The 11,460-nt window shown below is 43.1% G+C and overlaps 1 protein-coding gene across 1 annotated transcript in view; it reads right to left on the reverse strand.

Moving 5' to 3' along the window:
- Window positions 1-1,788: 1,788 nt before the first annotated feature.
- mb21d2 (Mab-21 domain containing 2) overlaps window positions 1,789-11,460 on the reverse strand; it is a 13,548-nt gene continuing 3,876 nt past the window's right edge. Inside the window, exon 2 of the mRNA XM_015378091.1 lies at window positions 1,789-3,984. Coding sequence (XP_015233577.1) covers window positions 2,720-3,984 — 1,265 coding nt within the window. The 3' untranslated portion in view covers window positions 1,789-2,719. The remainder of the gene's footprint in view (window positions 3,985-11,460) is intronic.

The following is an 11,460-nucleotide window of genomic DNA, read 5'->3' on the forward strand; positions in this document are numbered from 1 at the left end:
CAAAGGGTCAGTCTTTCCAACAGAAGCAGCCATTTAAACTTGAGCAGGTCATAGAAGGTTAGACTTTACCAGGACCGGTTTTCATTTTGATCACTTTTACAGTTTTTCCATAATCATAGGTCGATGATTTAAGATTTTCACACAGAACAGAGTCTGATGATCTTACTCTGCTTTCTTTTTCTATTCTTTTTAATATTTATATACGCTTTGTTTCAGCTTTCAAGGCCACAGTTTAATCTCAAGTCCAGAGAGACGACCCCAAACACTCACGCTGTCCCCCTAGATTTCAGCTCTGAATTAAACCTGTCAGATCTTTATACAACTCTAAAATATTCTCCCACTTGAAGTTCAAGAATTATTTAGGTTCGAACAATAGTTTTAAAGCGACAACTTATTTGAGGCTTAACTTGAGGTGTGTTGAAAACACGGGGAACAGAGTGGGAGGATGTGGTTTTCAGTTAATCCACAAATTCTCATCATGATTCAAATGGCCAAACACCAAATCCTGATACAAAGAAGACTCCAACAACCCAGGATGATGACAGCACCTGACTTGGAATGGATGGACCTTAAGCTACTGAAACCCATCAGTGTTCCAGCTTCAGACTGCTCTACTGCGAGAGGAAAAAACTGACAAACACTTCTGGACGCTCATTGAAATGTCTACATAAAAACTAAGCAAAAAGTCCTGCTGTCATGTGGTCTTCATGACCCAAATGAATGAGAATTTATACGGGTATTGTAAGAAAACGGTAACTACATTCCCTCCTGCCGTCTGCTAAGAAGCAGAGGTTTTACTGGAGGAGAAAGCTGGACGCAGTATTCCTAATAATCCAGACAGTATTAGTAGAAGGGTTAGTGCCCTTCTTAGTACTAATAGGAAATAGTTGGGGGGGGGTTGATGAGTGGTAGGTAAAATTGAGCAACTCGGTGAGCATGAATGAGATGAGATGTTGTTCGGGGTACATTTTTTCCACATTGGTCAATTTGAAGAGTATAAACCCCTTGAACCCTAGTCGACCTCGGCAGATGGCCGCTCACATACAGTCTGGTTCTGCTGGAGGTTTCTTCCTGTTAAAAGGGAGGTTTTCCTCTCCACTGTCGCTACAAGCATGCTTAGTGTGAGCAATTTCCTTTGAGTCAATAAGTTGATGCAATCAACTAGCCTCGTGAGACCATCCTGATCTCGCGAGCTTTCAAGATTTCACTCGCTAATCAGTCTGGAGACTCTCCGTTAAAGAAAATTTGGAGCCGTTCACCAAACGAACGTCCAATCAGCGTTGGCTTTGAGGCGGGTTGAGGTGTGACGCAACGAGAAGCGCGACAGTTCAGTCTAAAGAACGTGGCAGCTTCAGCCGATGAAACTAGCATTAGCGTGGCTATCGAGCAAGTTGTATTGGAATTACAGAGTATTTCTTCACTGAAAGAAGAGCAAAACACTGCTCTGGAGGCTTTTCTCAGAGGAAAATATTTTTTTGCTCTTCTCCCGACTGGTTTCGACAAGAGTAGCCTGGCTTATGGTTGTGTTTTCGTCGTCACTCTGTTGGTACGTCATATGCTTCGTTGATCTGATTGGTTTATTTGGCCCGTCTATCACCAACATAGGCCAATCAGCTAACCAGTATTTTCGCCCCTTCCCAAAATTACTTCAACGGAAGGTTTCCAGATGGATATGCGGAGCAAATCCATCTGGCGGAGTCAGGTTAGCAATCAACTGGTTTTCCTAAGAAAACTTTGAATCAATTTGACTGGATGATATGGTTGAACTGTAAAGTGCCTTGGGATGACATGTGTTGTGAATTGGTGCTATAGAAATAAACCGAATCAAATTGAATAAAAATGGAAGAGATCAGCATCCAAAGGTTCCTGCTTTGTGATTTTCTTTACAAAATGAACGACTTTGTTTTGTTTAGAGGAACAGCAAACTAACAACCTCGGATGAAGGGATATCCATCGGCACAGTGTCGCCTGTCTGCTAACATGGAAGTTCCTTAAAAAAAAACGGACGTCAACAATCAGGAGAAAAAGTGGTGATTTTTACATTCTGTGCAAAATTTAACAATAAGTAGCCCACAACATATCATTAGTACATTTTTCCTTCTGCCTACACTCTTCAGTCAGTTTTTCTTCTATTTACAGTTAGCTTCTAATATTAGTACCATCATTGCCCAGCAGGGTTAAGACATTCCTCAGAGGGACGAAATCCACCTCTGCATGGATCTCTGCTGGTTCCACTCCTGGTTCAAGAGGACACAATAATTTCGGATAATGTACAGCCTTCCTCTCCATTTACATCATTCACTTGATAATCTGGTTGTTAACAGAACCCAGAATAAAGTGGATTACTTTGGAAATTTGATCTGTTAGTCTCTTTTCCAGGATCCCTGATAAGTATCAACCTTTTTCCAGGACCAGCGTTTGGATCACGAGGTGGATTTCAGTCCCTTCCTTCAGTGTTTAAAAACAAGCTGTCAGTTTAAAAGGCATTGAGAAGGTAGAAAACACAGGGCACACAGTGAAAAACCAGGGCAGAGGGGAGGGAGTATAAAAATAAAACTAAAAAAATAAAAAACTGTGGCAGACGAGACGATCACTTCACTTTGTGGCAGGAAACATAAAAAAAGTTAAAAAAGAAAGTTTCATAGGTGGGTCGGAGGGGGGAGATCAGGTGAGGGGAGGGGGAGGAGGCCGGGAACCTCAGGAGGAATGTCTCAAGGTTTCAGAAGAACTTGTCATCGATGCGGAAGTGCGGCCGTGTGACATCGTCCGGGTTGATGAACACCGATATGGACTTCCCGGGATTCTCCGTCACCAGCTGCTGCAGCTTCTTGGCCAGCCGGTCGTCGGGCTGGTTGTCGCCTCCGGAGTCGGACTGCGGCGACGGCAGGTTGGTGGAGCTGCCTCGCCACTGCAGCTCCACCGTCAACCTGTTGGCGGCCTTGGCGTGCTCGATGGTGGTGCGGAGGTGCTCGGCCGGGTCAGAACGCACCGAGGACAGTTTGCGGGCGTGCAGCATGGCCGTCTCGTCCGACAGGTGCTCCAACATGTTGCACTGAGGGATGAAGTAGTTGGGACACATCTTGTTGACGAGGCAGTGCTGCAGGTCGTCAATCAGGCCCAGCAGGAAGTGGGCGGAGAAGTCTTCCTGAGCCAGGTAGTTGGCAGGGAGACGGTCGCAGGCCCACAGCATGATACTGCGCAGGTGGTAGGGACTGATGGCCTTTGGCCGGGACAGCAGCTTGATGATGATAGCCTTGCAGGCCTGATACGCCTGCATCAGGCTTGAAGAGATACACTTCTTTAGCTGCACCTCACTGCGGGCGAACGACAGCCGCCACTCGTTCTCCTTGCGGCCTTTGTAGGAGCAAGCGGGGACGAGGTAGAAGCCGCTGATCACCTCCTCCTCCGTGATCTTCCCGTCCCAGAAGTGGTTCTCCATCAGCCAGCTCTGAGCTACCGCCGGCCAGCCTTTAAATGACACGACGGGAACGATGTCGTAGAGCATCCTGCTGCTGCCGACTCCCAGGATAACGGAGATGATGGTCCCGTTCCGCTCCACCTTCTCGACCCTTGGCATCCCTCTCTGTGGCTTCTTCTGCACCTCCAGCAGCACAAGAGATATGGACTGGTAGAACCAGTCGGCCACTAGTGTTGGGGAGAAGAAGTAGTTGGTGGTCCCGTTGATGTGGTCGACGATGGTGCAGCAGTCCTTCCACTTGTTGATAGTTCCTTCGTCAAAGAGGCGGAGGCTGAGCCAGGAGTGGCCCAGCGCAGAGTGCCTCATGTCCAGGGTTACTGGCTGGTTGCGGTCGTGCAGTTTGAGTGCGGGGACCAACAGAGTGAAGTCCATGTCGTAGTCTGTGCCGCGGGCGTAGACGCTGAGCTCGTCCAGGTCCATGTCCACCACACCTTCCCGAACACCTCCAGAAAGGAGCAGGTACTCATTGGCCACTGGGAGCTTCTGATCCAGTTTCTGAACCATTCCTATGATGGAGAAACAGAAAGACCCAATCAGGAAAGGGATCAGATCAAAGGTCTCCAGTAAAATCACCGGAACCCCGGTCTCTGACAAACCTCTTACAGAATCCGCCCTCAGCTAAAGAGGTACACTCAAAGGAGCAACAAATAAAAGTGATACCTGGAGTTTTAAACAAACACACAGATCGCCAATTCAAGAGAGACGAGGACGTATTGGAGCTAAATCCAAGATGATGACGACAACACAGCCACAGTAAGGATGCCGAGGCATCTAGGATATTGTTAAGATCTTTTCTGTCCACTTCTCTTACTGGTCTCCATGTTTGCAGCCTACTGCACCCATCCGCTGGTCTTTTGCAAAAATAAAACACAAAAACACTGCGGTCTGTTTTCACAAGCCAGCTAATCACTGCAGCGAAGTACGCCTGAGACGACTGGGGCAAAACGTGAATAAAGGCCAATTTCTGTTTCTAACGCATATAGACCTGTCACGATAACAAATTTTGCAGAAAGATTAATTGTCTCAAAAATTATTGCGATAAACGATAATATTGTTTGAAGACCTTTTTACACTGATTTAATGTAAATGACGTAATAATGCATGCATTTTCCTGCCAAAGATAAAACGAGAAATAAAAATTAAATGAACTCTCAGTCTCTGGTAACTTAAAATACACTTGAATAAAAACTAAACACAAGATAAAACCACAGTGAAAATAAAAACGTATATACAAAATATCACGTTGGTGATATGTTTTCTGGGGAGTTCATCCTGTCTATCAAATGTCTGCAACATTTTTTAAAATGCCGCCTTTTCAACAATATTAAATGGGAGCATCTCTTTAGCAATTAAATGAACTACACTGTCTGTGAGCGCTCACCACTTTGCGCCGTCATTTTTGTATGCTGCCTGTCGATTAATTGCTTCAGTGATGGGGGACTGTCGCAAACTTGAAGACACAGACGGGCCACCGCTTGTACTTTTTGTTTCAAGCTGGAGAAACTTTGCTGGGTGGTTGTGCTTTAGGTGCATGTGAAGGTTGGTTGTATTGCTGCTCTTAGTTGCTACTGTTTTATCACAAATGCGACATACTGGCTCGCATAGGTTCAGCGGTTCGCCTCTGTCATTTGGTTTGAATCCGAAATACTCTCACACTGCAGCTGTTGCGCTAGGCTTTCAAACCAGTTCCATTTCGAGCTTTTTCCCCCCAACATAAGATGTGTTTTTTTTTACCTCGCTAACTCCTAACGGGGCTCTAAAGCTGCAGAAGTACAAAATGATGCACGCCGACTACCTGATGCGATAGTCCACTCCTCCTCCCTCCTCAAAAATGAGGAAGGGGAGGGGTCAGTGGATAGCACCGGAGTTAAGCCTTTTAATCCAGCGTCATCAATAGAAGGAGGAAAAACACAAGCAGAGATGATATAGCCGATAAATGAAATGACGTGGATAATTTTTATTTATCGTGCGATTATTTGATTTATTGATTATCGCGACAGACATAGCCTCTGGCACCGTTAAATCTGTCACTGTGCTCGACAACGCCCCCCACGCAGAGGTACTGCAACCGTTGCGCAACTCAAAAAAATCCTGACTACACGTCGGACAGTTGCAAACCCACGTAGACCTCAAGCGGAAGTGTACAGAGAAAAAGCAGCTGTGATTGGTCCTTGGTTTGGCTTTCCGGCTGTCTGTGTGGTCGTCCTTCTCGATTCGGTGCAGGGGCAAGCCATTTTTAAAAACCGGAGAACGACTACAATGGACAACTACGACGAAAGGTTAATCGAGGAGATTTGGAAGTACAACTACTTGTACGATGCCTCAGACAAATTATATAAAGATGCCAAGGTCTCTGCCAAAACGTTCTCGTGACCATCCGCCAAAGTTCTCGCAAGTTCTCGAATAGGCTCCCCCTTGTGCTTTGGTGGGAAACTGCTCTGCATCCCTAGAAATTTCAGACTGACGGTGCAGAAGCATACCAGCAAAACTGGTTCGCGACCAGACCCAAGAGACATTTGATGTGTGCGGATGCAGAACAATCTGGCCTTTAGAATACCAGAACACATCAGTAAGTACAAAAAGTAAAAATCACAGCTGGTTTCTACTTTTTCAAAGACTTTTTCTGTCTTCCAAGTAGGGCTGCAACTAGAGATTATTTTGCAAGTCGAAAAAACTGGCGATTATTTTTTTCGAAAAATTGATTAATAATTGGATAGCTAAAGGTTCTTCAAAGAAGTTTTTCTACGAAATTAATCCAAGTGAAAATAAAACTTTTCAACTTGAGGTGTTCTGGATAGGCATATTGATGGACGAAAAAAATATTTTTTTAATCCTAAATGTGAAATGTTTATAGATTTTTTTTTTACAATTTTGGTATAATTACCAAAATCTAAGCAGGTTGCTCTGTAAACTAAAAAAATGTTTTAGAGTCTCTACACTCCAGGTAACGATTAAAGGAATAGTACACCCAAAACATGATTAGCCTTCATTTTCTACTCACCCCCATGCTGAACAACACTCTGGAGTACTTTTTTGATATCTCAAATGCATCTGGAGATCTGGGAGGCTTCTTGCTGTCTGTTGACATTCAAATAATGGAGGTCTATGGTGACCGAGGCAGAAAGGTCCATAAAAGTCCACAAAAAACGTGTCAATATTCCTCCATACTGCTCGTCCAATGTATTCCAAGTGTCCTGAGTTGGTAGCGTCCATAATTTACTCGAAACGAAGTCATTTAGAATGTTTTTAGAGCATAAACAGTAGTGTATAGGATTTCCTAAAAGCGCGCACCTGCGAGTTCACGAGCCTATGGAAACTGCGGCAGACCAAACCAGATGAAAGTGCGCGAGGAATATTGACACGTTTTTTGTGGACTTTTATGGACCTTTCTGTCTCGGGCACCATAGACCTCCATTATTTGAATGTCAGCAGACAGTAAGAAGCCTCCCAGATCTCCAGATGCATTTGAGATATCAAAAAAGTACTCCAGAGTGTTGTTCAGCATGGGGGTGAGTAGAAAATGAAGGCTAATCATGTTTTGGGTGTACTATTCCTTTAAGCGATCACTAAATTAGTTGATGATTATTTCAATTACCCATTAATCAAGATTAATCCAATTCATTGTTCCAGCCGTACTTCCAAGAGTGATATTTCTAAAGTCTGTTGAATATGGTGAATATTTATGGACTAAATAACAAGAGGCTGCTCACTCTTTATATCTGTAAAGCCTAGCAACTAGAAGCTGTCGATAGTCCACAAGTTTACTATAGCCCCATTTACACTACCCTTTTGAAACCATGATACCAGATCGGTCCTAGCACAGTAACTGAGATAACTGTAGAGTATAAATGGCACGTAAAACTGAAACAAACCGTCCCAGACACAACCAAACCGTGCTAAACTGGTACTTGTTCATCAGTTCAGGCTCGGTTCTCAGATAACATAGAGATTATGAGCAGACCGCGTCATCTCCTTACAGTCAGCCTCCGTAATCATGAAATTTCAGACATTCATAAAAAACAAACTTCCATACCGTTACATAATGTCCAGTGATGATTCTGCTTGGCAGTGTGATGAACCTCAACCTCTATCATTGTTTCCTGCCTCTGTAAGCCCTGATTAGACCATCCTGAATGTTATGGGTGCCGCAGTGTTGATTTGCTTGTTTACCTCTAGAGAGCAGTAGTACCGTAGATCGTCACTAGGAGGCGAGGAACCATGCTAGGGTGGTGTGTAAACGGTTGTAAGGAACCAATTCATTCTCGGTCCAAATTCTGCACGGATTGGTTTTCAGCGGGTAGTGTAAATAGGGCTTATATGGTGCAGAACATTTGTCCGCCAGCTAAAATTATGTAATTCAGCCTTGCGGTCCTTGCAGAAGTGTCAAGCATTAATCAAGATTTAAAACAGTGATGATGGAGAAGACCAGTAAAGAGCAAGTTTTAGACATGAAAGAAAAGAAGAAACCAAGAAAAAGCTTCTGAAATCTGGTGCATCATGATTCTTCACCAGACTTTACTTTAGTCGACCCTAAAAAACCTCCAACGTCCAGGAGGAGTAGAAGGCAAACACCAATAGTACCAAACCACACGTGCTGAGGTGCCAAATGCTGTCAAAACATTAAAAAAACATAGAAAAACAATAAAACCACAACTGGGTGTGGCAGCCCTGTGGTTAGGGCATAGAGCTTGGAATCCCGAGGTTCTGAGTTTGAGCCCCATTCCCACAGAATGACACTCTGATGGCAGCCCACTGTTCTCCAAGGGGATGGGTTAGATGTAGTGATAAATTTCTCCAATGTGAGATCAATAAAGTTCAATTATTAATGTCATTCTTATTGTTTCACATGTGGCAGCTTATTTGACGTTTCAAAACCCCTTTTTGGTGTGACCAGTTAACAGGTTAACTCTCTGGATTAGGGTGGAAAGAATTAATTGGATTAATCTGGACTGATATATAAATAATCAACTAATTTAGAAATCGATTAAGCGTTAACTGGAGTATAGAGACTCTAAAATGTGTCTGTAGCTGACAGAGCAACCCAATTAGAGCAGTAATTATATCAAAATTGTAAAAAAAATATATAAACATTTTGCATTTCAGGAGAAAAAAAACATACTTTTAGTTTGTCACTATGCTCTATCCAGAACTCCTATAGTAGAAAAGTTTTATTTTCAGTTTCAGTAATTTGGTAAAAAAAAATCTTCTTTAAGAAACTTCTGTCTATCCAATTATTAATCCAAAACATAATCGACAAAATAATCGATTTGCAAAATAATCATTAGTAGCAGCCGTACTCTGGATTAAAAACCAAAAGAGGAAAATTGCAGATTTAGCTGCTAGTTAGAGGGATGTCTGGGCTAGCTTCCTGCCTCAACCTCAGTTTTGCAGGATCGTTGGTCAGTGGATGATACAAAGACTTTAAAGTCTTTAGTTTGTTTTTTATAAACTAATTTATTAAAGCTTTTGATCAATTCTTTTAGTATCTTTATCACCCAGAGACAAAACGCATGTCCTGCTGTTTCCTATTGGATCAGGTCCACTTTGTTCAAGCAGCTTTTTTTTCCTCTTGCCTTTTTTTTGTTTCTCTTGTTTCTCTCTCTAGCTCATCTAGGGGTGGTCAGTGTCCCTCTCTAGGACCCCCTGATGAGTCTGGACGGGTCATTGTGTCCAACGATGGACGGGATTTCTGCACCAACAGCGAAGCTGAAAGGACCTCCCCGTTCCAGGCGGCTGAATGCATTCCAGAGCTGTAGTGAGGTGGACAGACACGGCCTGTTTGGGTGTTTGCTCCGTTTCTCAGGGACCCTTTCAAATGAAAGGTCAAAGATCAGTTCAGGGGAACAAGTTTTATTTTAAATCATGTTTACGACTTATCGTCCTCCTGCTGCTTCGTCGTCTCATTTAACCGAACATAAACCGGGCTCCTCTTGGCACGGTTAACAAATGTTCCATTTAATCCTTAAAACTACTAAAAGGAGCCTTTGGTTTTTATGCTAAAATGTTTTTATACACAGAGAGAGAAATTTTTTTCAATTATTTACAAAGAAAAAAACAAAAAAAAAACCTTAAAAACTTAAAAAAAGAAAAACTTTACCAAAGAAAAGTTGTAGAATAAGTTTACATGTGTAATCTGCATATTTTAGGATTTAAACCCCAGAGGCGGAGCTTAGACCTTAGTTATTGAGTGGGTGGGTGGTACTGAGGGTTGGGGTGCTCCACAGCTACAGACCAGATGATGAGCTTCAGAACCAGGCCTGGTCATCCTCCCGCAGCAATGTGTCGCATTGAGCTTGTCGCAGATATTTTTTAATTATGCCCAATTTTGAAGCGTGATCTGCACTATGTTATTCCACGCCACAACGCAAGATGGACAATCGGGAAATAGCTGTGGGTCTAGATACGGCTGAGGCGGTGAGGAAGTGGGGGCAAGTTTGTGCGACAACGGAGGGACACAAGGGCGAAAAAGAGCAGAGATCCAGGTGGAAAAAGGTCCCAGCGTTCTCGCACACCTCGCTCTTCTAGCTGGTCCAACTTCACCAGTTTTCAAAAATGGAGATCATACGAACAAAACAAGCCGGTAAGGAACCAAACAGGAAATACGCATAGAGTAGAGCGGATGTAGATGTGACCAATCAGAGGCCTCCTGTCTGCAGCCACCTACAATTTTGGAGAGGAGCACCAGAGTGTCTGCGGTCACCTATGGGCACAATTTGCTTTAACTATTACACACGCAGACAACCTGGTTTCCGAGTTTAAATCAGCCTAAAGTTGATCAGGAAGGCCGGCTCTGTGATTGGATGCCCCCTGGACTCAGTGCAGGAGGTGGAAAACAAAAAGATCCTAACTAATCAATATCTCTGTTTGGTAATGTCTCCCACCTCATGCATGAAGCTGTTGCAGAGCTGAAGCGCTCCTTCAGCGACAGACTGCTGCACCCTAAATGCACCAGGGAGCGTTATCACAGATCCTTCCTCCCAGCAGCTGGAAGACTCTAGAACCACCACTGTTCCCAACAACCTCAATAAGTTTTTACCTTCATGCTGATTTTGCAGTTCCTATCTTAGTCAGTTACTGAATAACTCCTTTGGAAAGTTTAAGGCACTAAACAGCACTGCAGCAGTGAAAGCCCTTCAACACCAGGGGGAGAGCTGCACCCTGAGGTGACAGGAAGTGTATTTGCTCACCACCTCCTGCCACAACGCGGATAATTTGCGAGTGATTGACAGGTCGAGTCGCGGGAGGTGGAGACTGATTAGAGAGAGAAATTGCCCAAGAAACGTCCCTTTCAAGGATCTGGTTTAGCTACGAGGCTTGGCTAACTGCATGCAATGAGGCTAATGCTTTACCCTGCTTTTCCTGACTCCTTTTTCAAACGTCAGGATCTGAGCCAGTATTTTTTTAGAAAACGCAAAGAAGAATGAACAATCTGGGATTCAAGTGGAAAATAATATCACATTCTAATTTTTCTAGATGTTTGTTCATTTGCAGAGCTGCTCATAAATAAACACATTCTCAGAAATCAAAGTTTTTATATATTAAAAAAATATAAAGTTAGTCATTAATAAACTGTTACATTATTTTTTTAGGTTTTTGACACAATATTGGACCATGCAAAACACAGATTTAGCTTCACAAAGCCTCAGAAAGGCTGAATTTATGTACAAAAATTAAACCTGTACATGAAATTAGGTTTTGTTTTTATAAAGTGTTTTTATAATTTTCTTTTTTGTTGTTGTTGACATTCATATTAATATACTGGTATGATAAATTAGTATATTTTTGAATGGTTTTTGGTATACGTCTATTTTGAATCACCAGTGTCTTCACTGGTAATGACGATGGAAAAATGGGAAGAACTTGTCAAGAACTGATCTCCAACGCATTTCAATGTATTCGCCGTTTTCCAGACAACCGCTAAACGCGTTTCTAACTGTTCTAACAGCTACTGTTTAATGGCGTATCGGCAGCGTTTTGGTATA

The sequence above is a fragment of the Cyprinodon variegatus genome, unplaced genomic scaffold (assembly GCF_000732505.1).
Source record: "Cyprinodon variegatus isolate N-32 unplaced genomic scaffold, C_variegatus-1.0 Scaffold164, whole genome shotgun sequence".
In the NCBI taxonomy this organism is placed as follows: Eukaryota; Metazoa; Chordata; class Actinopteri; order Cyprinodontiformes; family Cyprinodontidae; genus Cyprinodon; species Cyprinodon variegatus.